Below are 27,995 nucleotides of genomic sequence, written 5' to 3'. Positions count from 1 at the left end.
AGGTTTTGGATTAAACACATAATGATGCAACATATTGAACATAATTCTGCTGTGTGAATAAAGCTTTTATTTTTCTTAGAAAGCGGTGGATAAGATCTGCCAGAGGTGTTTGGCAGCTGCTTATGTCCTGGGACAATACCTACCCTATCAGAATCTGCAATCGAAGATGGGAAAGCCTAAGGCCAGACACAGATGAACAAGTTAAATGCCAGGAACTCGCAGCATGTGTCAGTGTGATGTCCCGTTCTGATCTCCACAACTCTGACAGGACTGCAGAGTTGTGTCCCTGAGAGTCCTGGAATCTATTGTATCAGAGTAATACAATAGATTCAAGGACACACTGGGGGAGATTTATCAAAGTAGTGGAATTTGATTGGTTGCTATGGGCAATTAAGCCAGTCGTACTTTACACCAGTTTGATAAATCTCTGCGATCCTGTCAGAATACGACCACACAATGCAAGCAATATAATGGCCATAAGTTATTCCTTACTAATGTAAGGTTTGCAGTTCATGTTAATCAGGTGTTATTGCAAAGGGAGCATCCAGCATATATAATCAACCACAGAACAGGGACACATAATCCTGTAACCAGCTAGCTAACAATTGTTAAAGTATTTGATTGCAGCTCAAGGGCATGTTATTCACAGATTGATTCCAGTTATTGCCAGCAGTTGAGTTGTAGTAAAGTACTACTCCAGTGCAATTATTAAAAGAGCTTTTCTGCATGAACGTGTTCTTGATGCACAAAAAAAATAAATCAATGCAGAAAGGGTAAGATGTTTTCATTGAACCATTCCTCAGAAAACTGCAAGTGGTTTCCATCTGCGCCCAAAAACACCAACTTTCCAGCCTTGTCCATTTCCTTCAAACCCAAACGATCCTAAGGAAATAACGATTGATACAGCATTACACTGTTAATTAAATGCAAAATTCTGAACAATTGTACTGTAAAACTGTATTGCATGAAATTTTGTTAGCTAAAGCAATCTAACGTGAATGGGAAGCTCCCGACTCGCCCAATAGATGTCAGGCGAGAGATCAGACGATTTAAAAATTATTTTTGTGCCTGACCTGTTTGTTCTCCTGGGAGAGGAGCCACAACCACAACCAGAACTGTCTGGCAGCAGCTTTCTCCTCTCTCCCGATTAAAGACATAGAGACACTGTTCACAAGCGTGTATAAGGGAGAGTCAGCAGCGATATCTTGGCCACCAGTTAACTATTGAAGGCGTATGGGCACTTTTAGGCTCTGTTAACATCTTAGTAAGATCTTTCCAGCTGAGGTATACCTTGGAAAGATACAGACATATAAGGCTACTTTCACACTCGCATTTGGTGCAGATCAGTCATGGATCTGTACAGACGGAACAGTTCGTATTATCTTTAACATAGCCAAGACGGATCAGTCTTGAACACCATTGAAAGTCCATGGAGGACGGATCCGTTTTCTATTGTATTAGAGAAAACGGATCCGTCCCCATTGACTTACATTGTCAGGATGGATCCGTTTGGCTCAGTTTTGTCAGACTCCAAAGCGGAATGGAGGCAAACTGATGCCTTCTGAGTGGATAGTTTTCCATTCAGAATGCTTTAGGGCAAAATTGATCTGTTTTGGACCGCTTCTGAGAGCTCTGAACGGATCTCACAAACGGAAAGCCAAAACGCCAGTGTGAAAGTAGCCTAACTTTGACAGAAGTCTGTTATGTATCCCAATGACTAGGCGTACAGTGGGATACATCTCTAATAGGCTCCCGTGTGTATGTATATTTCCCCTTCCCGAGTACGGCGCTGGCCAGGACTTTAAAGATTGCGCACGCGAGCATACAGCAGATCCCACGGCCAATTTCTGTGACTGGCGGTAATGCAGGTTGCGGACATTTAACTCTTCAGATGCTGTGGTCAAACGTAATGACTGCATCAGTATGCGCTAAAACCCAGGAGTGGGGGGTCAGGGGGAACCGGAGTGTATGTGTGCAGCAATCCCTGTACTCCTCAGACAGGAGGCTGCTGAACATTAGTTCCTATGGAGCCCCTGCCACATGCGAAAACACTTGTGCTATTAAAATATAAAAATGTTTATCCCATCCGGAAAACAGCAAAATGGCGGACTCTACTTTTTTTTTTTGTTGCTTTTCCACAAAAAACTTAATAAAAAGTGATCAAAAAGTCATCCATACCCCAATATGGTATCAATGAAAAGTGCAGATCACCCCACAAAAAATGAGCCCTCACACAGCCTCGTACACAACTACAAAAAAAGTTATAGTGGTCAGAACATGGCAATGAAAAGAAAAAAAAAAAAATCTCAGTATAAAAATGCAAGAAAAACTACATATGTGGTATCGTAATTGTACGAACCTGAAGAATGAAAGTAACTGGTCATTTTTTTTGTATAGAGAACTCTCTAAAAACAAAACCCATAAAACTGTTGCGGAATAGCTTCTCCCCCCCCCCCCCCCGAATTTCACCCCATTTGGATTTTTTTTTCCAGCTCCCCACTATATCGTATGCAATATTAAATGGTGAAATTAAAAAGTGCAACTTTTCCACAACAAACAAGCCCTCATACGTGTCCGTAGGCTACTTTGTGTGAAAGTAGCCTACGGACACCGACTGATCCGCCTGCATAAAAGCTTTTTGGATCTGAGTTTTCACTTCGTGAAAACTCTGATCCGACAGTATATTCTAACACAGAGGTGTTCCCATGGTGATGGGGACGCTTCAAGTTAGAATATACTACGAACTGTGTACATGACTGCTGCCTGGCAGCACCCGATCTCTTACAGGGGGCTGTCATCCACACAATTAACTCCTCAGGTGCGGCACCTGAGGGGTTAATTGTGCGTATCATAGCCCCCTGTAAGAGATCAGGTGCTGCCAGGCAGGAGGGGGCAGACCCCCTCCCTCCCCAGTTTTAAATTCATTGGTGGCCAGTGCGGCACCCCCTCCCTACCTCCCCTGTATTTAACTCATTGGTGGCCAGTGCGGCCTCCCCTCTCCCCCCTAATTAAAATCATTGGTGGCCAGTGCGGCCTCCCCTCTCCCCCCTAATTAAAATCATTGGTGGCCAGTGCGGCCTCCCCCCCCCTCTAATTAAAATCCCCTTCCCCCATCATTGGTGGCAGCGGAGAGTTCCGATCGGAGTCCCAGTTTAATCGCTGGGGCTCCGATCGGTTACCATGGCAGCCAAGACGCTACTGCAGTCCTGGCTGCCATGGTTACTTAGCAATAGAAGCATTATACTTACCTGCGATGTCTGACCGGCCGGGCGCTCCTCCTACTGGTAAGTGACAGGTCTGTGCTATAAGCAATGCACTGAGGGGTTAATTGTGCGGATCACAGCCCCCTGTAAGAGATCGGGTGCTTCCAGGCAGCAGTTATTAAACAGTTATCAGTATATTCTAACTTGAAGCGTCCCCATCACTATGGGAACGCCTCTGTGTTAGAATATACTGTCGGATCTGAGTTTCACGATCCAACTCAAATCAGATGGTATATTCTAACAGAGGCGTTCCCATGGTGATGGGGATGCTTCAAGGTAAAATATACCATCGGATTGGAGAAAACTCCCATCCGATGGTATAATAGGGACTCCTGACTTTACATTGAAAGTCAATGGGGGACGGATCCGTTTTCAATTGCACCATATTGTGTCAACGTCAAATGGATCCGTCCCCATTGACTTGCATTGTAAGTCAGGACCGATCCGTTTGGCTCCGCACGGCCAGGCGGACACCAAAATGACTTTTTCCTTCATGTCCGTGGATCCTCCAAAAATCAAGGAAGACCCACGGAAGAAAAAACGGTCACGGAACAACGGAAATCCGTTTTGCGGACCGCAAAAAAAAAAAAAACGGTAGTGTGCATGAGGCCTTATGGTCACAGAAAGGCAGGGAGTGAAAAACGTAAACACAAAACCCCAAAAAAACTCTGGGGTTGAAAAGGATATAAAGGCTTACTAAGCATGTTTTTTTTTTTTTTTAGTGAGTAGAACAGCATAGTCGACTATTCTATTCCATACCGAAAAGGTATGCTGCTGAAAAATAACCTCACATATGCCAATAGGACACTTTTGGCAAATGCCTCGCAATGAGGGGAATATGGATGTGGTCAACATATACACTAGGGCATGCGCTGAACGTACGCCCAGAATGAGCTGTGAACAAGCCCTTATACGGCTTTAAGAAGCAGAGTATGTTTCCAGTTACATTTCTTGTAAAGTAAACTCTCGCTTTAGTACTAGAATGACCGTGTGTAAGCATAAGGAGTTTTATACAAAACGCTGGAAGGTGCAAAGGAAATATAGTCTGAAGCAGTATAAATATTTAGCGGCTTACCTCGGTATACAGAGAACTCTCTTGTAACGTAATAAGCTCCTTGCTTTGTCCAGGTTTGTAGAATCCAAACCACTAGAAGAAACAGTTGTGAACATTAAACCTGGGGCTGAGACTGTATATAATAAGTATGTTAGTTACACTGTAAACTCCTACTAACCTCCGAGTCTGCAGGATCCACCATGGTGTCCTTGAGGAATTTCACCATGACAAACTTTTCCAGAGTTTGAAGATTGCGTTTGTAACTTTCATTTACACCCTATTAAGATAAAACCTAAATTAATGGTAGAACCAAAAAAAAAATAATAAATTTATATATATATATATATATATATATATATATATATATATATATATATATATATATATATATATATATACACATACATATATATATATATATATATATATATATACATACACACACACACACACACACACACACATATATACAGGGAGTGCAGAATTATTAGGCAAGTTGTATTTTTGAGGATTAATTTTATTATTGAACAACAACCACGTTCTCAATGAACCCAAAAAAACTCATTAATATCAAAGCTGAATATTTTTGGAAGTAGTTTTTAGTTTGTTTTTAGTTTTAGCTATTTTAGGGGGATATCTGTGTGTGCAGGTGACTATTACTGTGCATAATTATTAGGCAACTTAACAAAAAACAAATATATACCCATTTCAATTATTTATTTTTACCAGTGAAACCAATATAACATCTCAACATTCACAAATATACATTTCTGACATTCAAAAACAAAACAAAAACAAATCAGTGACCAATATAGCCACCTTTCTTTGCAAGGACACTCAAAAGCCTGCCATCCATGGATTCTGTCAGTGTTTTGATCTGTTCACCATCAACATTGCATGCAGCAGCAACCACAGCCTCCCAGACAGTTCAGAGAGGTGTACTGTTTTCCCTCCTTGTAAATCTCACATTTGATGATGGACCACAGGTTCTCAATGGGGTTCAGATCAGGTGAACAAGGAGGCCATGTCATTAGATTTTCTTCTTTTATACCCTTTCTTGCCAGCCACGCTGTGGAGTACTTGGACGCGTGTGATGGAGCATTGTCCTGCATGAAAATCATGTTTTTCTTGAAGGATGTAGACTTCTTCCTGTACCACTGCTTGAAGAAGGTGTCTTCCAGAAACTGGCAGTAGGACTGGGAGTTGAGCTTGACTCCATCCTCAACCCGAAAAGGCCCCACAAGCTCATCTTTGATGATACCAGCCCAAACCAGTACTCCACCTCCACCTTGCTGGCGTCTGAGTCGGACTGGAGCTCTCTGCCCTTTACCAATCCAGCCACGGGCCCATCCATTTGGCCCATCAAGACTCACTCTCATTTCATCAGTCCATAAAACCATAGAAAAATCAGTCTTGAGATATTTCTTGGCCCAGTCTTGACGTTTCAGCTTGTGTGTCTTGTTCAGTGGTGGTCGTCTTTCAGCCTTTCTTACCTTGGCCATGTCTCTGAGTATTGCACACCTTGTGCTTTTGGGCACTCCAGTGATGTTGCAGCTCTGAAATATGGCCAAACTGGTGGCAAGTGGCATCTTGGCAGCTGCACGCTTGACTTTTCTCAGTTCATGGGCAGTTATTTTGCGCCTTGGTTTTTCCACACGCTTCTTGCGACCCTGTTGACTATTTTGAATGAAGCGCTTGATTGTTCGATGATCACGCTTCAGAAGCTTTGCAATTTTAAGAGTGCTGCATCCCTCTGCAAGATATCTCACTATTTTTGACTTTTCTGAGCCTGTCAAGTCCTTCTTTTGACCCATTTTGCCAAAGGAAAGGAAGTTGCCCAATAATTATGTACACCTAATATAGGGTGTTGATGTCATTAGACCACACCCCTTCTCATTACAGAGATGCACATCACCTAATATGCTTAATTGGTAGTAGGCTTTCGAGCCTATACAGCTTGGAGTAAGACAACATGCATAAAGAGGATGATGTGGTCAAAATACTCATTTGCCTAATAATTCTGCACGCAGTGTATATACATACACACATACACACTGTAACTCCTCCTTTCAACATTAATTACTGCCAATAATGTAAAGCAGTTTTCCAGAAGTTAAATACTGATGACATCTCCTCAGGTTGGTGTCCAACTCCCGATACTCCTAGCAATCAGCTGTTTGAAGAGGCTGCGGCCTCTTTAAAGATTTTAATAAAATCACTTTAAAAATATGCCACCACATTCCAACATGGCCTGATTTTCCATTGACACAGCTATTTTTTTTTTGCAGGGGAGCCAATGTAGAGCCCCTTGCATCTGTTTTACCGCTTAGATGCCATGGTCGCTATTGACTGCAGCATCTAAGGGGATAACTAGCCAAGACTGTTATCCCCATCCCCAACCAATGCAGGAGATAAATTCAAAAGGGGTGTCCCATTTGGATGTTTCTGGCATATTCAGTAGGATATGTTATAATGAACGATTGGTCTGGGTTCTGCTCCTATCTCACAGGGCCCCAACAAAAATGAAAAGCATGCTGTGCATGTGTGGCATCCTCCCCTTTTATTGCTATGGAACTTCTAAAAATACCTATGTAAGCTTGCTGGGCCATTTTTGGAAGTTTCATAGCAGTGAATGGAGAAAGACACGCGTGCAGTGTCCATTCATGTTGTTGCCCTGTCCTTGAGACAGAAGTGAGTCCCGTCTATCTGACATTTATGGCATATCCGTTTGATGTCATAAATGTCCAACCCTTTTAACCTCTTAACACATAATGCTGTACACGTACAGCATTATGTGTAAGGGCTTGTATGGAGCGGGTTGCAAGTAAAATAAATAAATAAATAATAATCATAAAAATATTAAAAGTTCAAATCACCCCCCTTTCCCAATTTTACATTTAAAAACATGAACAATAAAAAAAAAAAAAAAAAACAACAGTTAGTTCAGACATTTTCGGATGCTGCAATATTAAAATATTTTTCCTACGCGGTGAATGCCGTAACAGGAAAAACAAACAAACATGATATTCGCAATTTTTTTGTGATCTTGTCCTCCCAAAAACACTGAATAACAGTTATTAAAAACTGGTATGTACCCCAAAAATGGTACCAATAAAAACTACAGTTCGTCCCGCCAAAAATTAAGCTGTCATACAGCTCTGTAGATGGAAATATGAGTTACGCCTATCAGAAAATGGCAATGCAAATTAAATTGTGGAAAAAAAAAATCTAAATTTTATTGTATTGACCCACCGAATAAGGTTGTCATGTAATTTTTTTGTGCACAGTGAGAGTCTTAGGAGTAACCTGCTTTATAAAAATACCACATAATCTAACCTGTCAGATGAATGTTGTAAATAAAAAATTAGCACAGCAGTTTACGACCACATATGGGGTGTTTCTGTAAGCTACAGAATCAGGGCCATAAATATTGAGTTTTGGTTAGCTGTTAACCCTTGCTTTGTAACTGGAAAAAAATGGATTCAAATGGAAAATCTGCCAAAAAAGTGACATTTTTTAATGTTATGTTATCTCTATTTTAAATTAATTCTTGTGGAACACCTAAAAGGTTAACAAAGTTTGTAAAAATCAGTTTTAAATACCTTGAGGAGTGTAGTTTGTAAAATGGGGTCATTTTTGGGTGGTTTCTAATATGTAAGCCTCAAAGTGACTTCAGACCTGAACTGGTCCTGAAAAAGTAGGTTTTAGACATTTTCTGAGAAATTTAAAATTTGCTAATTTTTTGGTAAAATTTGGTATTTCTTATAAATAAAAAAGATGTATTTTTTTTACTCCATTTTACCAGTGTCATGAAGTACAATATGTGATGAAAAAACGATCTCAGAATAGCCTGGATAGGTCAAAGCGTTTAAAAAATATTCACACATAAAGGGACATGTCAGATTTGCAAAAATATGGCCTGGTCCTTAAGGTGAAATATGGCCGTGTCCTTAAGGGGTGAAACATCACCTCCAAATATCCCAACTATACAAATAATAGCTGTACAGTTTTAGAGCATTCACATGTGGACTATCATGCCACGTTGCATCAGTGACTTTCATTCCTGAACTCTCTCTGGAAAATTCAAGGGGCTTGTAACAAAATAAGCATTACTTACCGGTTTTACATGAAGCTCAAAATGTTGAAAAGGAATATTGCATAAATTTACTATGTTAGATAGCCAAAACTCGAATACATTTTTAATTGAAATCATTTCAGGAATCCTGTGTCTAGATATTGCTGTTACATACTTGTTATGATGCCCCCTTCTGTTCTTTTGATTCCCTCTCAGAACCTAATGTATTCATTGCTGCAGAGAAGCACTGATTCTTAATGGCTCCCTGCATAATAGCAAAAATTACTCTGCCCCCCGTGTAAGAGAATTCTGGTTTTGGGATGTATAGAAGCGATCCGTCCCATTGAAATGAATGGGACAGCTTGGGTGTAATTGCACCTGCTCACCGCTGCAGATGCAACGGCTAGAAGGTAAACAGTGAAGGGGAGGCAGCGCTGGCACGGCGCGCGCCTTCTCTTCAAACAGCTGATTGGCGGGGGTGCCGGGTGTCGGACCCCCGCCGATTTGTTATTGATGACCTATCCTGAGGATCGGTCATCAATAAATATAACTTGGACAACCCCTTTAATGAGCACCAGCACTGGACATATTAGGTGGATTTTTTTTGGAAATCATTTTACCCTCCCCTTGTCCCACAAAACGGTCATACCATTACATTCAAACTGCAGTCACCCCAAAACCTGGCTGGAATCTCTCTTGACATCAGCTTCCACACCCCACAAGATATCAGTTTCTATGTACAGTCGTGGCCAAAAGTTTTGAGAATGACACATTAGTTTTCACAAAGTTGCTGCTAAACTGCTTTTAGATCTTTGTTTCAGTTGTTTCTGTGATGTAGTGAAATATAATTACACGCACTTCATACGTTCCAAAGGCTTTTATCGACAATTACATGACATTTATGCAAAGAGTCAGTATTTGCAGTGTTGGCCCTTCTTTTTCAGGACCTCTGCAATCCGACTGGGTATGCTCTCAATCAACTTCTGGGCCAATTCCTAAATGATAGCAACCCATTCTTTCATAATCACTTCTTGGAGTTTGTCAGCATTAGTGGGTTTTTGTTTGTCCACCCGCCTCTTGAGGATTGACCACAAGTTCTCAATGGGATTAAGATCTGGGGAGTTTCCAGGCCATGGACCCAAAATGTCAAAGTTTTGGTCCCCGAGCCACTTAGTTATCACTTTTGCCTTATGGCACGGTGCTCTATCGTGCTGGAAAATGCATTGTTCTTCACCAAACTGTTGTTGGATTGTTGGAAGAAGTTGCTGTTGGAGGGTGTTTTGGTACCATTCTTTATTCATGGCTGTGTTTTTGGGCAAAATTGTGAGTGAGCCCACTCCCTTGGACGAGAAGCAACCCCACACATGAATGGTCTCAGGATGCTTTACTGTTGGCATGACACAGGACTGATGGTAGCGCTCACCTTTTCTTCTCCGGACAAGCCTTTTTCCAGATGCCCCAAACAATCGGAAAGAGGCTTCATCGGAGAATATGACTTTGCCCCAGTCCTCAGCAGTCCATTCACCATACTTTCTGCAGAAGATCAATCTGTCCCTGATGTTTTTTTTTGAGAGAAGTGGCTTCTTTGCTGCCCTTCTTGACACCAGGCCATCTTCCAAAAGTCTTCGCCTCACTGTGCGTGCAGATGCGCTCACACCTGCCTGCTGCCATTCCTGAGCAAGCTCTGCACTGGTTGCACTCCGATCCCGCAGCTGAATCCTCTTTAGGAGACGATCCTGGCGCTTGCTGGACTTTCTTGGACGCCCTGAAGCCTTCTTAACAAGAATTGAACCTCTTTCCTTGAAGTTCTTGATGATCCTATAAATTGTTGATTGAGGTGCAATCTTAGTAGCCACAATATCCTTGCCTGTGAAGCCATTTTTATGCAACGCAATGATGGCTGCACGCGTTTCTTTGCAGGTCACCATGGTTAACAATGGAAGAACAATGATTTCAAGCATCACCCTCCTTTTAACATGTCAAGTCTGCCATTTTAACCCAATCAGCCTGACATAATGATCTCCAGCCTTGTGCTCGTCAACATTCTCAACTGAGCTAACAAGACGATTACTGAAATGATCTCAGCAGGTCCTTTAATGACAGCAATGAAATGCAGTGGAAAGGTTTTTTTTGGGATTAAGTTAATTTTCATGGCAAAGAAGGACTATGCAATTCATCTGATCACTCTTCATAACATTCTGGAGTATATGCAAATTGCTATTATAAAAACTTAAGCAGCAACTTTTCCAATTTCCAATATTTATGTAATTCTCAAAACTTTTGTTCACGACTGTATGAATGATTGTTCACACTAGATTCACCACACAAACTTCTATACAGATAACCAATCCGGAACTATGTTTTACTCTTGCTAAATCACATGGCTTTTCCTGATGCATTAAAGCACAAGAGTACGCTTTTAAACTACTAATTAGGTGGGATAAAACCCCAGTTCTTCTCCACCAAATAGATCTGAATATACCTGACACGTGTTGGCGATGTGACGCAGCAAAGGTATGCTCTCAGATATTCTGTGTCCCCTGCTACATGACTTTTGGCAGATAATGGAAGTCAATATGAATGCAAACTGCTCCACCTCCATTTCACTATCCCTGGCCTTGGTTCTTCCTAGAAGCCCATTTTCATAATTTGCCAGCATAGGCATAACCTACCCACGCTACTTTTGACAGTCGCTAAATTACTAATCCCATTACTCTGGTGCTGAACAACTTCACAGTCGGTCCAAACTTGGGCTGACCAGGTCAACTAAATCTACCGGTTAGAAGGACTAGCTTATTGGGAGACTAGGTCTAGAGACAAATTCCCTAAAACCTGGAACCTTTGGATAAAATCCCATTTTGCATTAATATTTAGTTCCTCACCCTAAAACTCTTCTGATCAAAACTCCAACCAGGCCCTAAATGACTAGACACATTACACTTTTAAACCAGTAAAACTTTTCACATGCCGGTTCTCCCTGAACGGGACACCTTATGCTCTTAGGCTGGGCCTAAAAGGCGACATATGTGCTAAAAGCCCAAACAAAGAGGAAGTTAAAAAGCCAGAATATATGGAGTGACTTCATAAAATAATATCTAGAAAATCATCCACACGATTTTTTAAATAAAAATAAAATAAAAACATACATAGGTTATCTCATATTGGTTGCTAATATGTGATTACCCCTATCACTACCATGAATCTTTAAACATGGCACCCACTCACGCATTCAGCAGAGGCTAACCATAATTCCGATTGCGGTCATTACAGCCTTTAGATGCCGTGATTAAGTGTGAATACCGGCATCCCCGTGTGCCGAACAGGAATGCCAGTAATGAATTCTAATAGGCTGGGTCTCTCTGAAGAGACCCAGCGTATTAGATGTGCAGTTCCTATGTTGGCCAGCAGGTGGCAGGCCAACATAGGAAATCAACAATTCATGTAATACTATACACCCTATGGGAGTATAGAAATAATCTATAAAATAAACAAGGTACTGGACAATAAAATAGAACAAAAAAAAATAAAATACATAAAAAATAAACATCATGGGCATCACCGCGTCCAAAAACGCCTGTACTATTAAACTATAAAAATATGGCGTAATGGAAAAAAAAAGTATAAAGATGGCCAATTTGCCATCGCTTCTCTTACCCAAAATAATGTAATAAAATGTGATCAAAAAGTCACACACACTCCAAAACGGTATCAATAAAAACTACAGATGGTCCTGCAAAAAAAGAGCCCCCCCACAGCTCTGTAGATATAGCTGTAAAAAAAGTTTATGGGGGGCAGAATATGGTGATGTTAAAAAAATATTTTTCTTCAAAGTTTTAATTAATTTTTTCAGTATTTAGACATCTAAAACCTATACATATTTGGTATTGTTGTAATTGTACAGACCCAGAGAATGAAGCACATGGGTCATTTTTGCCGCAAAGGGAACGCCGTAGTGACAAAACCCATAAAACTGTGGAGGAATTGCGTTTTATTTTTTCCTATTCTACCCAATTTTTTATTTTTTATCCGCTTCCCACTACATTGTATGCCATATTAAATGGTGGCATTATAAAGTACAACTTGTCCCACAAAAAACAAGCCCTCATATGGACATGGGAACGGAAAAATAAAAAAAGTTATGGCTCCAGGAAGACAGGTAAGAAAAACGAAAATGCAAAAACGAAATAACCTCTGGTATCCTAAGGGTTAAACAATGTTGATAAGGGTACCCCTTTAATAAAAATAAAATATTTAATTCATTAAAATGCTATTGTTTAAAAAATATTACCTTGTAATCCATTTGTCTAGCTACTGTGTGAGCCTGCAACGCACTGAGAGTATCATGGCGCCTGATCTTCCCTCACAAAACTACAATTCCCACAATCCCTAGCTTTCCTGCTGTGAGTGTTGATGTTTATTGATTGGCTGCCTGATACACAGCCCAGTCACGCCCCCCACTCAGTAATCACCAGAACACTAACACACCCTTTGTTTCACAAGACATTTAGCTAGAGAACTGATAGCAACACACTGAGCATGCTCGACCTAACAAAGGCTCAGAACTAAAGGTCGATGCCATGGTAATTTATGAGGAAACACAGTGGGTAGCAGAGGAAGAAAACTTTTAGAACTACTGAACGGTAAATATGTGAAATTAGTCTAAAACATAAGTTGTATTTATGGTAACTGGAGTACCCCTTTAAATGAGGATATTTGAAAAAGGAGTTGCAAAAAACAGTAGCATTGCTGTTTTATTGACATTTAATAAAAAAATAATAATAAATCAATTCATAAATTATATGTATCCCAAAAGGGTGCCAAATAAATTTTATTTTATGGTCATAATCATATCTAGCTATAGAATAAAGTTACCGTATTTTTCGCTTTATAAGACGCACTTTTTCCCCCTCCAAAATGGAGGGAAAAAGTCAGTGCGTGTTATAAACACAAGGCGATACCAAAATGTGCTGGCTGCGGCAGCTCAGGAGCGCTCACCAACGGCTCCTGGGCTGCCATGAAACTGTGGGCGAGCGGGAGTTAGCGCAGGCTGGCAGCAGAGCCTTCAGTTAAGCCTCCAGCCTGCGCATAAATCGCGCCACTAAGCCTCACCTTGCGCGGGCTGGAGGCTTCACTAAATAATGCTGGCAGGCCGCGCTTTCATTCTTGACATTTAGTATCGTTGGGCGGGCTGGCGGCTTCTCTGTATGCGCTGTACTCCCGCCAGCCTGCACGTCCTTCACTCACCACAGTTGGAGCAGCAGGAGGATCGCCTTCTCCTCTGTGCTGCTTGGCCATTAATCCTTAAACCAGTGGCTCTGGTTTGTTACACTAGCGTAATCTCCTGTAGTAGTACTCACTATCAAAGCGGCGGGCAGGCCGGCAGTATAAACTCTCTCTTATTCATGCTCCTCCTGCTCCATTCATGAAGTGGGAGGAGCATGAATGAGTGAGTGAGGTTACGCTGCCGGCCTGCCCGCCGGCCCAGTGTAATGGGGTCACTATAAGATGCTATGTGTCATCCACAGATGCCCCCCATAACAGTGCGTCATCCACAGATGCCCCCCATAACAGTGCGTCATCCACAGATGCCCCCCATAACAGTGCGTCATCCACAGACCACCATTAGTTCAAAACCCACCAAAAGCACACCTTTTGGTTAAAAATATTTTTTTTCTTATTTTTTTCTCCTCAAAAACCTAGGTGCGTCTTTATAAAGCAAAAAATACGGTAATTACCAATTAACAAAAGAATGCAAGCAAAATTGCCATTTTATTTTTTTCTAACAATTGTTCCTTATTATGTTTTTGCACAGAATATGTACTTCAGACAAAGTTTTTAGTCTATCGCAGAAAAGAACAAACTGCCACCCAAACTGTTTCCAGTGTTAAAGGGGTTGTGCGGTTTCAAAACAAAACCAGACAAGCTTCCAGAAAAAACTTGCAATAAAAAAAAAAATGGTCAAGTACCTACCTGCTAGATCCCGTGCTGCCACTCTGGTTCTCCCAGCCAGGCTCTATTTACCCTAATTATTGGCCTCTTCAGATGCATCTATGAGGCCAGGTAAATAGTGCCTGGCCGAGAGAACCAGAGTGGCAGCGCAGTATCTGGCAGGAAAGTCCTTACCCGTTCTTTATCACAGGTTAATCCTGAAACCAGGTACAGGTAATTAAATGCAGGGGACGGGGGGGGACTTAAAAAAAAACTCACACGCTCCTGGTTAATATCTGCGAGGAAAATGCTGCCATTTCTGTAGAGGTCTTCATTCAGCGGGTCATGCCAATACTCTGCCTGTACCAAACTGAAAAGAGACAACTATGAAATTACTTTATACCAGTACAGATAAGAATGGAGCAACTCCACATAGTAATCAGTCCCATCATTCCTTTCATTTACCAACAAGAATAAAAGCTAATGTTTACCATGGGCTAATTTTATACTGGTCACCTATAAATGGAGAACTAAGCACCATTCAGACGAAGGATATTAAACTCATCCGTGGTCCAGTAGTATATAAACAGAAGGCATGTGGATGAAGTCTCTGTGCTTTCCGTTTTACTCAGAAACCCTTGACTTGAGTGAATGACTCTTACAGAGCTGGATGGTGCATAATGTCATTTTCTTTGCATGATCTGATAAAAAAAAGCACTTATGTGAACAGACCCACTGAGGGACATTTACTAAGGGTACTTTCACACTTGCGGCAGGACGGATCCGACAGGCTGTTCACCCTGTCGGATCCGTCCTTCCGCTATTTCGCCGTGCCGCCGCTCCGTCCCCATTGACTATAATGGGGACGAGGCGGAGCTCTGGCGCAGTACGGCAGTTCGCGGTGAGAGGCCGCCGGACATGCAGGACTTTTAGTCCGGCGGCCTTTCGCCATGCACTGCCGTGCTGCACCGGAGCTCCGCCCCCGTCCCCATTATAGTCAATGGGGACGGAGCGGCGGTCCGGCGGCACGGCGAAATAGCGGAAGGACGGATCCAACAGGGTGAACAGCCTGTCGGATCCGTCCTGCCGCAAGTGTGAAAATACCCTAAGGGCAATAAGCCACTATCGTGGAGTAAAAAAGTTGCAAATCACGGTGAACGCCATATGTGCACCATAATTTGGGATTTTTTAAAGCTTCACAGCACTTTTCCAAAGTGCTGAGAAAAGTGGTTGGGCCTAGCTGGAGGGAGGGGGCTTCACCAGCGGATTACTAGAAGATTCGCCAGAAAGCAGTGTAAGATATAGCTGAAGACTACGCCAGCCTGTAGCAGGTGTAGACTTCCGTATCTAGCACATGACAGGGCATAGATGTACCTAATTTATGGTAACACCAGTCTTGATAAATGTCCCTCACTGGGTCAGTATTCAGTCCAAGTGCCGTCTGTTACTCATACGGCACCGGGACACGAAAATCATTTGTCTGAATGAGCCCTATCAGTGACCAGTGTTGAGAACAATAGCTCTTCATACTCACTGTTCCTGTACAAATTTTGTGTAGGCACCAGCATTTAAAGTCTTTCTGATCAAGTCACAAATGTAAGTACTTTCTCCTGGACACCGGGGGAAGCCATATACACCTAAAGAGAAGGGCAAAATAAGAAAACAAAAAGTGACAATCCATCACACATGTACCAGTACATCACAACACTTCACCAAGGGCGTGGATCTTTGATCCTATATGACCCTCGCAATAAGATAGTGCTGGGTAAATGGTTCTTCTTTTCTCTCTTTGGAAATGGTGGAACACTGCATGAATGTATGATATTTTACAGGACTGATGCGCCATAAGTTACATTTCTGTGACAATATGTCAGCTTCGTAACGACACTTTAAAAACATAAAAATAAAAAACTGATCGTTTTTATTAAACATTTACACCAGCATTCCATAAAATACTGTATCAATAAAAATAATTTAAAAAAAAAGGTACACATTTCACCCAGCTATGTCCCACCGCAGATAAGAATGCACCACATCTATATCTTGTTGAGATATATCCAACAGCACAGAACCTATGTTCTAGAGCTCAGAATGTGCCATACCTCACTAGAACATCCCACCCAGCTTTTCTACCATACTCAGGACTTTTCCTGTGCAACATAGCGAAATTCAGGTAGGTCACACATATACAATAGAAGGAGCAGTGCCCCAATCTACAGGAAGGATCAGACAGGTTGGGAAGGAGGAAACTCCCTACTAGCAGAGAACCATTTTTTCCCATAGAGCTGTGAATTTAGAAACACATTTTCTCCTCGAATATACTCCTTTCTCAAGGAGGTGAAGTACTTCATTTACCCTACCAGAAACTCATTAATAGTGGGGGGGGGGGGGAAATCAAGTGCCGTGCAATCATCTTCTGGGCCTGAAATAATAATTGTTTCACACTTAAAAGTACATTGTGATCCCGGGTACATGGTCCATATCTAGGATGCAAGCCCTAGGATTGAGCGGGATTCAGACATGATAAGCATCCCAAATAGGCTTTAAAACTCTCATCCAAAAGACCGAAAGACGCATGCACGCCCATAACTTATGTAGATGCAGGGCCCGTCCTGCATCTCGGACAGGAAGGATCAGGTCGGACCCCAATCCTATATAAAAATAATGGAAGTTCTGTATACTCGGTGAATGAGCAGTAGTTGTCACATAAGCGGACCCTCACGAACTGAGAGCTGTGGCGTCAATGCCAACACCTCTTTCCATTGGTTTACCGATATGGGAGCTACATCTTTCTCCCACTTCTGCTTGACCGGAAGTGTTCCATCTCCCATAGAATCAATAAGTGGGTTTCTTTCTATAAATTAAAGATATTAACCCTTTCGTGGATCCTCTAGTTAGGATCTGTTGCATAATAGGCATCACTTCACAGGTTGCGAAACATGTTTTAAACTGTGCCCGAAAGGCATGCCGCAACTGTAGAAATCGGTAAAAGGCACTACAGGCAAGTACGACATAATATCAAGTCCCCTACTACCACAATTTTGCACTATGCTCATCAAAATGAAAACTTGTACAGCATGTTCTTATTCATAGCAAACATTTTAATAATTCTATTATTTCTACATGTATGTATGCCTTATAATGACACTAGAGCCACTTTCTCATGGGCAGTATTGAGCATCAATACTTGCAAGCCAAAGTGGAACATAAACAGAGGAAAATGCATATGGGAAAGATTTGCACTCTTCTGACATGTTGGGGAACCCTCTCGGGTCTCCAAATACTGATGCAGGATAATGAGCAAGTACACCCGTGTGAAAGCTGTCAGGCCGAGACACTTTGCCGTATTACAGTAGCAAAAAACGTGCGCATGATATTCTTGTGTGAAACCAGCCCAAGCAGTCACTAATCAGGTGAATGGATGATGCACTGTTCTGAAGTCCCTCTATGATAAACTACACAAATGGCATTAAAACGTGCTTTTGCTTCCTTTTTACCTCTGCATTGTAAACGCTCTTGTAAAACCGGAGCCGAGTACTCATGCTTCCTTCACCCCCAAGTTTCTTTTTGGTAATGTACTGTGACTAGCTGCACTAGTGATTTCATGAATCTACCACTGAAGATTTTCCTTGGTGCTCAAGCAGGCTGAATCTGTTTTCATCTTCCACTACTTCTCCTATTTCCATATAATGCAGGACAATAGGACTCTTAAAGGAATAATCTTGAACATCATCAAACTGCCAGGTGAGTTAATGCAAGAGTAATGGAGGGGGGAAGAAAACAAGTGGATGGAAGCTGAGTTGCAGTATGCCGGCATGGCCACTACATACTGAACGGAGCCTTCTGCTTGCGGCTCAGTCTACTGGTATATCTCTAGTGCCTGCTGCAAACAGCTAAATGGTGAGGTTGACAAGCGTCTGACAACCACCGATCTGATATTGATGATGTGGAGGATAGGTCATCAGTATCTAAAAAGTGGAAACCCCCTTTAAAGCGGACTAGTCTCAATTTTTAAACTGCCTACTGACATATCTCAGGTGAGAACATTCTTTACCGCACTGGTGCTTTCCAATCAGCACAGACGGTGGCAGAGCAGTGAGGAACTATCCCACATTTTATGTTGTGCTGGCACTTATCTTGGGAGCTGAATGGACAGCGTCCGAAAGGTGAGGAACACTCGCACTAAAGCATTTGCATCTACTAAACAGCGCATCAAAATGCCAAAGAGGGAGGCTAAATAGAAAGTACGTCTTCGTCCTGCAAAGTCGTATGGTGTATCACATCATCCATCTCAGCTAGACAACAACTAGGTATCAAATCCTCTGAAATAAAAGTCATGGACTGCATCAAATGATCTTCCTTTCCAGAGCTGCTGCTGACTCAGGACTGTGTTTGACACACCATTTTGAAGGGCTGTTTTGTGGGTGTTCCAGGTGCCCTTGAAGTGTTATAGTGTATATTATAATGTACATTGTAACGGATCTCCTGGCACTCCGACTGGGTACCTCAGTTGATGGGTGCTCCTAGTGCTTCCCAAGGGCTCCAAGCACTCCACTTGACACTGCAAGCACTGCCGACCCCACGAACACCGCAGCTTGGTCGGGATCTCACCGTCTTCTACCCACCCTGGACCTACGACAAGGCTTCCAGGTTCCAGTGGGTGAACCTCTCTTCCTTCAGAGAGCAATGCAGGAACAAGCTCTTAAAAGAGCTCAGGGATTATAGCCAGGGGATTATACAGCATATAGCATTCCCCAGTGTAGATGCAGCCTTTTCCCCACACACATGAGACGAGGCTCTATGTTGAGTGTAAAACATGAACTCTTTAATGGGGCTACATGCCAGCCTTTTACGCAGGTCTTCCAGCAAGGGATATTCCCCTGGGGACCTTGTGGAAGACTGAGACAGTTTTTATATTAGCCAATCACATGCATTTACAGTATGGAAACACTCCCAGCAATTGTACACCCCCCCCCCCCTGATACAATTAACCACTTGCCGCCGCGCTAAAGCCGAAAGGCGTCATTGCGGCGGCTCCCCCAGGCTACGCTAACGCCGATTGGCGTCATCTCGCGTGAGCCGAGATTTCCTGTGAACGCGCGCACACAGGCGCGCGCGCTCACAGGAACGGAAGGTAAGAGAGTTGATCTCCAGCCTGCCAGCGGCGATCGTTCGCTGGCAGGCTGGAGATGTGTTTTTTTTAACCCCTAACAGGTATATTAGATGCTGTTTTGATAACAGCGTCTAATATACCTGCTACCTGGTCCTCTGGTGGTCCCCTTTGTTTGGATCGACCACCAGAGGACACAGGTAGCTCAGTAAAGTAGCACCAAGCACCACTACACTACACTACACCCCCCCCCCCCCCCCCCGTCACTTATTAACCCCTTATTAGCCCCTGATCACCCCATATAGACTCCCTGATCACCCCCCTGTCATTGATTACCCCCCTGTCATTGATCACCCCCCTGTAAAGCTCCATTCAGATGTCCGCATGATTTTTACGGATCCACTAATAGATGGATCCGATCCGCAAAACACATACAGGCGTCTCCCTGGAGCCTTCCAGGGGGGGGTGATCACCCCATATAGACTCCCTGATCACCCCCCCCTGTCATTGATCACCCCCCGTCATTGATCACCCCCCCGTCAGGCTGCATTCAGATGTCCGTATGATTTTTACGGATCCACGGATACATGGATCGGATCCGCAAAACACATACGGACATCTGAATGGAGCCTTACAGGGGGGTGATCAATGACAGGGGGGTGATCACCCCATATAGACTCTCTGATCACCCCCCTGTCATTGATCACCCCCCTGTAAGGCTCCATTCAGACATTTTTTTGGCCCAAGTTAGCGGAATTATTTATTTTTTTTCTTACAAAATCTCATATTCCACTAACTTGTGTCAAAAAATAAAATCTCACATGAACTCACCATACCCCTCACGGAATCCAAATGCGTAAAAATTTTTAGACATTTATATTCCAGACTTCTTCTCACGCTTTAGGGCCCCTAGAATGCCAGGGCAGTATAAATACCCCACATGTGACCCCATTTCGGAAAGAAGACACCCCAAGGTATTCCGTGAGGGGCATATTGAGTCCATGAAAGATTGAAATTTTTGTCCCAAGTTAGCGGAAAGGGAGACTTTGTGAGAAAAAAAATAAAAAATATCAATTTCCGCTAACTTGTGCCAAAAAAAAAAAAATTTCTATGAACTCGCCATGCCCCTCATTGAATACCTTGGGGTGTCTTCTTTCCAAAATGGGGTCACATGTGGGGTAGTTATACTGCCCTGGCATTCTAGGGGCCCCAAAGCGTGAGAAGAAGACTGGTATCCAAATGTCTAAAAATGCCCTCCTAAAAGGATTTTGGGCACCTTTTGCGCATCTAGGCTGCAAAAAAGTGTCACACATCTGGTATCGCCGTACTCAGGAGAAGTTGGGGAATGTGTTTTGGGGTGTCATTTTACATATACCCATGCTGGGTGAGATAAATATCTTGGTCAAATGCCAACTTTGTATAAAAAAATGGGAAAAGTTGTCTTTTGACAAGATATTTCTCTCACCCAGCATGGGTATATGTAAAATGACACCCCAAAACACATCGCCCAACTTCTCCTGAATACGGCGATACCACATGTGTGACACTTTTTTGCAGCCTAGGTGGGCAAAGGGGCCCACATTCCAAAAAGCACCTTTAGGATTTCACAGGTCATTTACCTACTTACCACACATTAGGGCCCCTGGAAAATGCCAGGGCAGTATAACTACCCCACAAGTGACCCCATTTTGGAAAGAAGACACCCCAAGGTATTCCGTGAGGGGCATGGCGAGTTCCTAGAATTTTTTATTTTTTGTCACAAGTTAGTGGAAAATGATGATTTTTTTTTTTTTTTTTTTTTTTTTCTTACAAAGTCTCATATTCCACTAACTTGTGACAAAAAATAAAAACTTCCATGAACTCACTATGCCCATCAGCGAATACCTTAGGGTGTCTTCTTTCCAAAATGGGGTCACTTGTGGGGTAGTTATACTGCCCTGGCATTCTAGGGGCCCAAATGTGTGGTAAGGAGTTTGAAATCAAATTCTGTAAAAAATGACCAGTGAAATCCGAAAGGTGCCCTTTGGAATATGGTCCCCTTTGCCCACCTAGGCTGCAAAAAAGTGTCACACATCTGGTATCTCCGTATTCAGGAGAAGTTGGGGAATGTGTTTTGGGGTGTCATTTTACATATACCCATGCTGGGTGAGAGAAATATCTTGGCAAAAGACAACTTTTACCATTTTTTTTATACAAAGTTGTCTTTTGCCAAGATATTTCTCTCACCCAGCATGGGTATATGTAAAATGACACCCCAAAACACATTCCCCAACTTCTCCTGAATACGGAGATACCAGATGTGTGACACTTTTTTGCAGCCTAGGTGGGCAAAGGGGCTCACATTCCAAAGAGCACCTTTCGGATTTCACCAGCCATTTTTTACAGAATTTGATTTCAAACTCCTTACCACACATTTGGGCCCCTAGAATGCCAGGGCAGTATAACTACCCCACAAGTGACCCCATTTTGGAAAGAAGACATCCCAAGGTATTCGCTGATGGGCATAGTGAGTTCATGGAAGTTTTTATTTTTTGTCACAAGTTAGTGGAATATGAGACTTTGTAAGAAAAAGAAATATAATAAATTAAAAATCAACATTTTCCGCTAACTTGTGACAAAAAATAAAAAGTTCTATGAACTCACTATGCCCATCAGCGAATACCTTAGGATGTCTACTTTCCGAAATGGGGTCATTTGTGGGGTGTTTGTACTGTCTGGCCATTGTAGAACCTCAGGAAACATGACAGGTGCTCAGAAAGTCAGAGCTCCTTCAAAAAGCGGAAATTCACATTTTTGTACCATAGTTTGTAAACGCTATAACTTTTACCCAAACATTTTTTTTTAATCAAAGACATGTAGAACAATAAATTTAGAGCAAAATTTATATATGGATGTCGTTTTTTTGCAAAATTTTACAACTGAAAGTGAAAAATGTCATTTTTTTGCAAAAAAATCGTTAAATTTCGATTAATAACAAAAAAAGTAAAAATGTCAGCAGCAATGAAATACCACCAAATGAAAGCTCTATTAGTGAGAAGAAAAGGAGGTAAAATTCATTTGGGTGGTAAGTTGCATGACCGAGCAATAAACCGCTAAAGTTGTGGAGTGCCGATTTGTAAAAAAGGGCCTGGTCTTTAGGGGGGTATAAACCTGTGGTCCTTAAGTGGTTAACAAACACAATGGGCTCTGCCTGTGATGCAATTACCAAATACAATGGGCTCTGCCTGGGATACAATTACAAAACACAATGGGCTGACTTAAATCACTCACAGGCAAAAAAACACACATTTTTCACCAAAACACAGAAAACACCCCAAAGCCCCACATATCCCCATAATTTTACATTACTGGATAGCTCTGATCTGGGCGAACAACATATCCAGAAATCACTCAGATCCGAGCAGGAGTTCCCAAATTCCATGGAAGTCACATTTGACCGACCGCAAGCATGGCTTTCCTGCCCAAAACAGTTCCACAGATTTAGGCCGTGCGGCCGGTCTACCTTCTCCTTCAAAGTTTTAGTATATGGACCATAATCCTGAGGCAAAAGGGCTCCTCCAAAACCCAGTGGCGAAGTTATTTCCGCCACATACATAATAATTGGGACATGATGCTTACTTCAAGTTGGGAGAGCAGCATGATAGCTTTTACTTCCCGATTCTGTGGTCTGCAAGGGTATGTTCACTTGGATTTCAGCATGTATTTCATCAAATCTGTGTCCCACCGTTTTCAATGAGAATCTGCATTGCCGTTTACATGGCCACAGATTTGAAATCTACATCAAGAAGTGACATGTCATTTCTTGACACTGTGATCCCTTAAATTTTTAGGACTGGTGAGGGTCCCAGAGGCAGGACTCACACTGATCTTAAGGTGATGGCATAACCTATCAATATCCCATTAATTTATGACGTATGTTATGCGTCTATATAAAAAGACATATGTAAACTACCTTGGTGCTGTCCACCAATTGAGATGAGATTCTTCATGGGAGGAGAAGGACATTTTTGAACAACTGCTCTCCTGCATAAAATAAAGAGAAACTGGTTAGCTATAAACATTAAAAAATATTTCCACTGCTCTTGTTCAATATAAATGTGGTAATAAAGCAAATATACAGTTCATATTAACAAGCTGTACAGTTTATAATACTCTAACTCTTGTTGAACATTACTGTCATGGACTGTCATAGATATTAGTCCCTGTTCACATAATGTTTTGCTCCTATGTTCAGCACATATGTGGGAAATCTTCCCCTAGTCACCAAAATATTGGCATTAGGCATATATTATAGGGGTATGTGTCAGCATACTTTTTTGCAGTATAGAACAGCATAGTAGCCTATGCTATTCCGTACAAAGGTATACAGTAAAAAAAAAAAAGAAGCTCAGCATGCATGTGGAACCTGCATTCCCTGAATTTAATGGAGGCCATTATGGCACCAGAAGATGTAGTATTTAGCGTAGGTTCCTGTCCTAAAGGAGATCGCCTTGTGGTTGGCGGACAGGCACAAATAATTTTGTACAAAATGCATTTGCAAAGAATCTCACATCTATAACATAGCTTTAGCATTAGCACATTTTCTATAGCGAGTATGGCACGATTGTATTTACTTTATTATTTGGGTTTGCAGAGTGCATGGTGTTTGTTTTTGTAACAGCATGTAAGTGAAGCATGGCAAACAGATTATATACTATGTATGTCAATTCTTTTGGATTGGATGGCAGTGAACCTGTCATACTGGAAATGCAATGCAATCTGCAGGCAGCATGTTACAGAGCAGATTGATGTATAGCTGTGTATAACTCAGTTTTCAGTATTACCTCTCTGCTCTTTCTGGGCTTAGGAGTCATGTGGCCAGTCGTATCAGTGTCTGACCACTGTCTTTCTACAGTATGAACAGGTAAAAATATTTCCATTTTTAACTCACTATGCAGCACACATAAAAAAATAAAAAATAAATGCAGTACGCTAGACTATCCCATTTAAGAGGTTGGGTAGTTTGTACAATTCTGTGCCTCTATTAGAGGGCATACTGAGGTCCTTGAGGGAAGGACCTTCTTTTATTAGCCAAAATGGTGAGCCACTGCAAAAAGCTCCGTTTGGTGGACTAGCCTCACCGATTTCAAAATATGGGGACAGCATACTGTGTGCTCTCTGCATCTGTTTATCTATTCTGCTACCCCACAAAACAGATAGAACATATCCTATACTTCTCCGTTTTTCAGACAAGGATAGGACATTTCTAAAGGAGTTTGAAATAATAGTGGCATGCACATGGCGGGGATCCGCGAGTTGCAGATCACAAAATGGATACTGTCGTGAGCATGCGGCCTTATGCTTATCCTAAGGGGTCCCAGGATAGTGGCATCTGTTATATTCTCACCAGGAGGGGGGTTGTAATTCAACTTTGCCTTACAAAAAGGATGGAAAAAAAAAAAAAAAAAAAAACACACACACACACACGTTTCCTAGCTCTGTGTATTACTTACAGAAACTGCCCACCCTGTGAGAAGCCCATGCCATTGTAGCCATTCTGAAGCTGGGGGTCTTTTGATAGTTGCTCACAAACAAGATCCAGCTGTTTATTCACATTGAGGAAAAAGCTGTTCTCCATGTCCTGGGGATAAATAAGAAAAAATCTATCTGCACAAAGCAATCATGAAAATGACGGGCACAGTCATCAAGTAGTAAAATGTACATTAAAAACTGAACAAATCTAAGCGGATTTATGCCCAATTCAAAGCACAACCTTCACATTTTACCAACAGTGACAATTTTTTTTATTTTTTTTTAAATAACCTGAGCACAAGTAAATCAATAATAATTGAAGATGTCCATAGTCTTTAGGCCACCTGCACACGTTGCGGAATACGCACTTTTTTCCACACGGGAAAAAAAAAACTAAACTGTGTATTACAGTACCAGCAATGTGTATGAGATTACACTACTTACATTTTGCGGATTTTTCACATGTGGAAACTGACCTGCCGTGCGGATTTCCAAAACCACAGCATGTCAATTATGTTATGCGGTTTTAGCTGCGGATTTCACCTTTTTCAATGGAAGGGTGAGATCTGCGGCAATCCGTATCTAATCCGCAATTAGAAATTGTGTATTTTGGTGCAGATACGCACATAAATCCGCACAGATCTTATGTGTGTTCACCCAAACTTCGGCAGGTGGCCTTTAAGAGGTTTTCACGGGCCGTAGCGGTGACCCACCTCAGCTCTACGATTGGCTGGCTGAGTGGGCCTTTCCAGAGTGTTGAGCTAGGACCATGAAGTGCGGTGGCAGAACAGAAGTCGATTGATGGAGGGGAGTAATCATGCTTTTTTTTAACCCCATCCAGTCTGTAAAAATAGCCCTGGAAAACCCTTTCAAGATAAGCTAGCAAAGGGGGGGGGACAAAAAACTGTCAGCAAAATGATCGATACACTGCAATGATTTTGGATTTTTTATAGATGCAATTATTACAGTACATTCACAGGATTTGATTGAGTATTTTGATGCAGATTTTCAAGCCAAAACCTTGGAAAAAAGAGAGGTAATGTCTGTCCTTAAAAGGGGGTTATCTCACTTCAGTAAGTGGCATTTATTATGTAAAGAAAGTTACTACAATGTACTTACTAATTTATTGTGATTGTCCATATTGCTTCCTGTGCTGGCTGGATTCATTTTTCCATCACATTATACACTTCTCGTTTCCATGGTTACGACCACCCTGCAATCCCTCAGTGGTGGTCGTGCTTGCACACTATAGGAAAAAGCATCGGTCTCTCTGGTGGCCGGGACCATGGGAGCGCACATAGGCTAATGCTTTTTCCTATAGTGTGCAAGCACGACCACCGCTGATGGATTGCAGGATGGTCATAACAATGAAAACGAGCAGTGTATAATGTGATGGAAACATTAATCCTGCCAGAAAAGGAGGCAATATGGACAATCACAATATATTAGTAAGTGCCTTGTATTAACTTTCTCTACATGATAAATGTCACTTACTGAAGTGAGACTTTGTTATTATTATAATGCAGACCCAATTTTGTTTCAAAAACCACCTAAAAAAATTTAGCAAAATCTGCACACGTGCATGTAAACTGAATAATTTGGCTTTAGGCTGGGGATAAATGAGTTCCATGAGAAAGCACAGTCCCACAATAAGGTGATATTGGTGATTGTACGTTACCACTGTAGACATGAGTGTGCCATGACTGATTGTAATCACAACACTGATCATCCGGTTGTCAGTGCATCCGCCTCTGCCTGCTCTGCCCACAGAGTCACCCAGCAGTACACTTCTATATAACAGTGCAGCTGTGCACATCTAGAAGGAAGCAGGAAACCTTTCCTCTCACCTCGGCGATAGTGTTTCCTATCTTCAGGGACAGGACATATATTCCAGGAACTTGCTGCTCCACCAGCTTCTTAATACTGCCCATACTGAAGGGGTTGCAGCAGGAGTCACCTAGAAACACACGATGTGGTTACTAATGAGGAGACTGCACCGCCCCATAGGTGAAGCGAATGGGTATCCACGTCTTACCCATCCCGTGCCATATGACCAGCGGCAGCGGCCCTCCTCTTTCCTGCACAGGGCTCCCGCAGACGACCATGATCCCCAGCACGAAAACTCCCAGCCTGAGCCCCTCCATGTTCTAGAGTAGTGAGCGGCGAGCGCCTGACCAGAGCCACTTCCTGTTGTGGTCACATGATGCTGACCATGCTAGTCTCCTATTGGCTGCTGTAGGACACCAGTAAACCCAGTGGGGGTTCTGTGGGCGTGGCTTCTCAGTGCGGAGACGTATCGGGGCTGAGCAGAATGTAATTGTATGTCACCGTGCCGCGAATATACATTATGATGTGCTGAGCCTTACCTCAGCCGTGCTTACTGCGCTGTGCCCTAATTACAGTGCCAGCTGGGCAGCAGCTCCTCCCAGTGACAAGCGAGGTATTCCCATGGCAGTGGTGATAGTCAGAGTGCTCCTATAATAGTTATTGCAAGGTTACTTCTATAACAATGACAGCCAGAGTGCTGCTATAACAATGACAGCCAGAGTGCTCCTATAACAGTGACAGCCAGAGTGCTCCTATAACAGTGACAGCCAGAGTGCTCCTATAACAATGACAGCCAGAGTGCTCCTATAACAATGACAGCCAGAGTGCTCCTATAACAATGACAGCCAGAGTGCTCCTATAACAATGACAGCCAGAGTGCTCCTATAACAATGACAGTCAGAGAGCTCCTATAACAGTGACAGCCAGAGTGCTGCTATAACAATGACAGCCAGAGTGCTCCTATAACAATGACAGCCAGAGTGCTCCTATAACAATGACAGTCAGAGTGCTGCTATAACAATGACAGCCAGAGTGCTGCTATAACAATGACAGCCAGAGTGCTCCTATAACAATGACAGCCAGAGTGCTCCTATAACAATGACAGCCAGAGTGCTCCTATAACAATGACAGCCAGAGTGCTGCTATAACAGTGACAGCCAGAGTGCTCCTATAACAGTGACAGCCAGAGTGCTCCTATAACAGTGACAGCCAGAGTGCTTCTATAAC

At 42.4% G+C, this 27,995-nt stretch overlaps 1 protein-coding gene across 1 annotated transcript; it reads right to left on the bottom strand.

The window, feature by feature from the left end:
* Nucleotide 1: 1 nt before the first annotated feature.
* PPT1 (palmitoyl-protein thioesterase 1) lies at nt 2-27,138 on the bottom strand. The gene is made up of 9 exons (XM_040424641.1): nt 26,977-27,138; nt 26,789-26,898; nt 24,923-25,050; nt 23,383-23,453; nt 15,855-15,957; nt 14,600-14,690; nt 4,496-4,594; nt 4,339-4,410; nt 2-882 (listed from the first exon to the last, which is right to left on the bottom strand). Exons 1-9 carry the CDS (start codon nt 27,083-27,085, stop codon nt 760-762), a joined length of 906 nt encoding a protein of 301 aa, XP_040280575.1. The 5' UTR covers nt 27,086-27,138; the 3' UTR covers nt 2-759.
* Nucleotides 27,139-27,995: the final 857 nt, after the last annotated feature.

This window comes from Bufo bufo, chromosome 3 (assembly GCF_905171765.1).
Source record: "Bufo bufo chromosome 3, aBufBuf1.1, whole genome shotgun sequence".
In the NCBI taxonomy this organism is placed as follows: Eukaryota; Metazoa; Chordata; class Amphibia; order Anura; family Bufonidae; genus Bufo; species Bufo bufo.
The sequence above is the reverse complement of the archived record's forward strand: the minus strand, read 5'-3'. Positions and strand labels throughout refer to the sequence as shown.

Excerpts from the sequence above, each read along its gene's own strand:
- PPT1 (XM_040424641.1), bottom strand. The coding sequence starts at position 27,085 with ATGGAGGGGCTCAGGCTGGGAGTTTTCGTGCTGGGGATCATGGTCGTC. Across the intron at positions 4,595-14,599 it reads CAGATATTAACCAGGAGCGT|GGTGTAAATGAAAGTTACAA; the intron begins GTGAGTTTTTTT and ends TTATCTTAATAG. Across the intron at positions 883-4,338 it reads AGAGTTCTCTGTATACCGAG|GATCGTTTGGGTTTGAAGGA; the intron begins GTAAGCCGCTAA and ends TTATTTCCTTAG.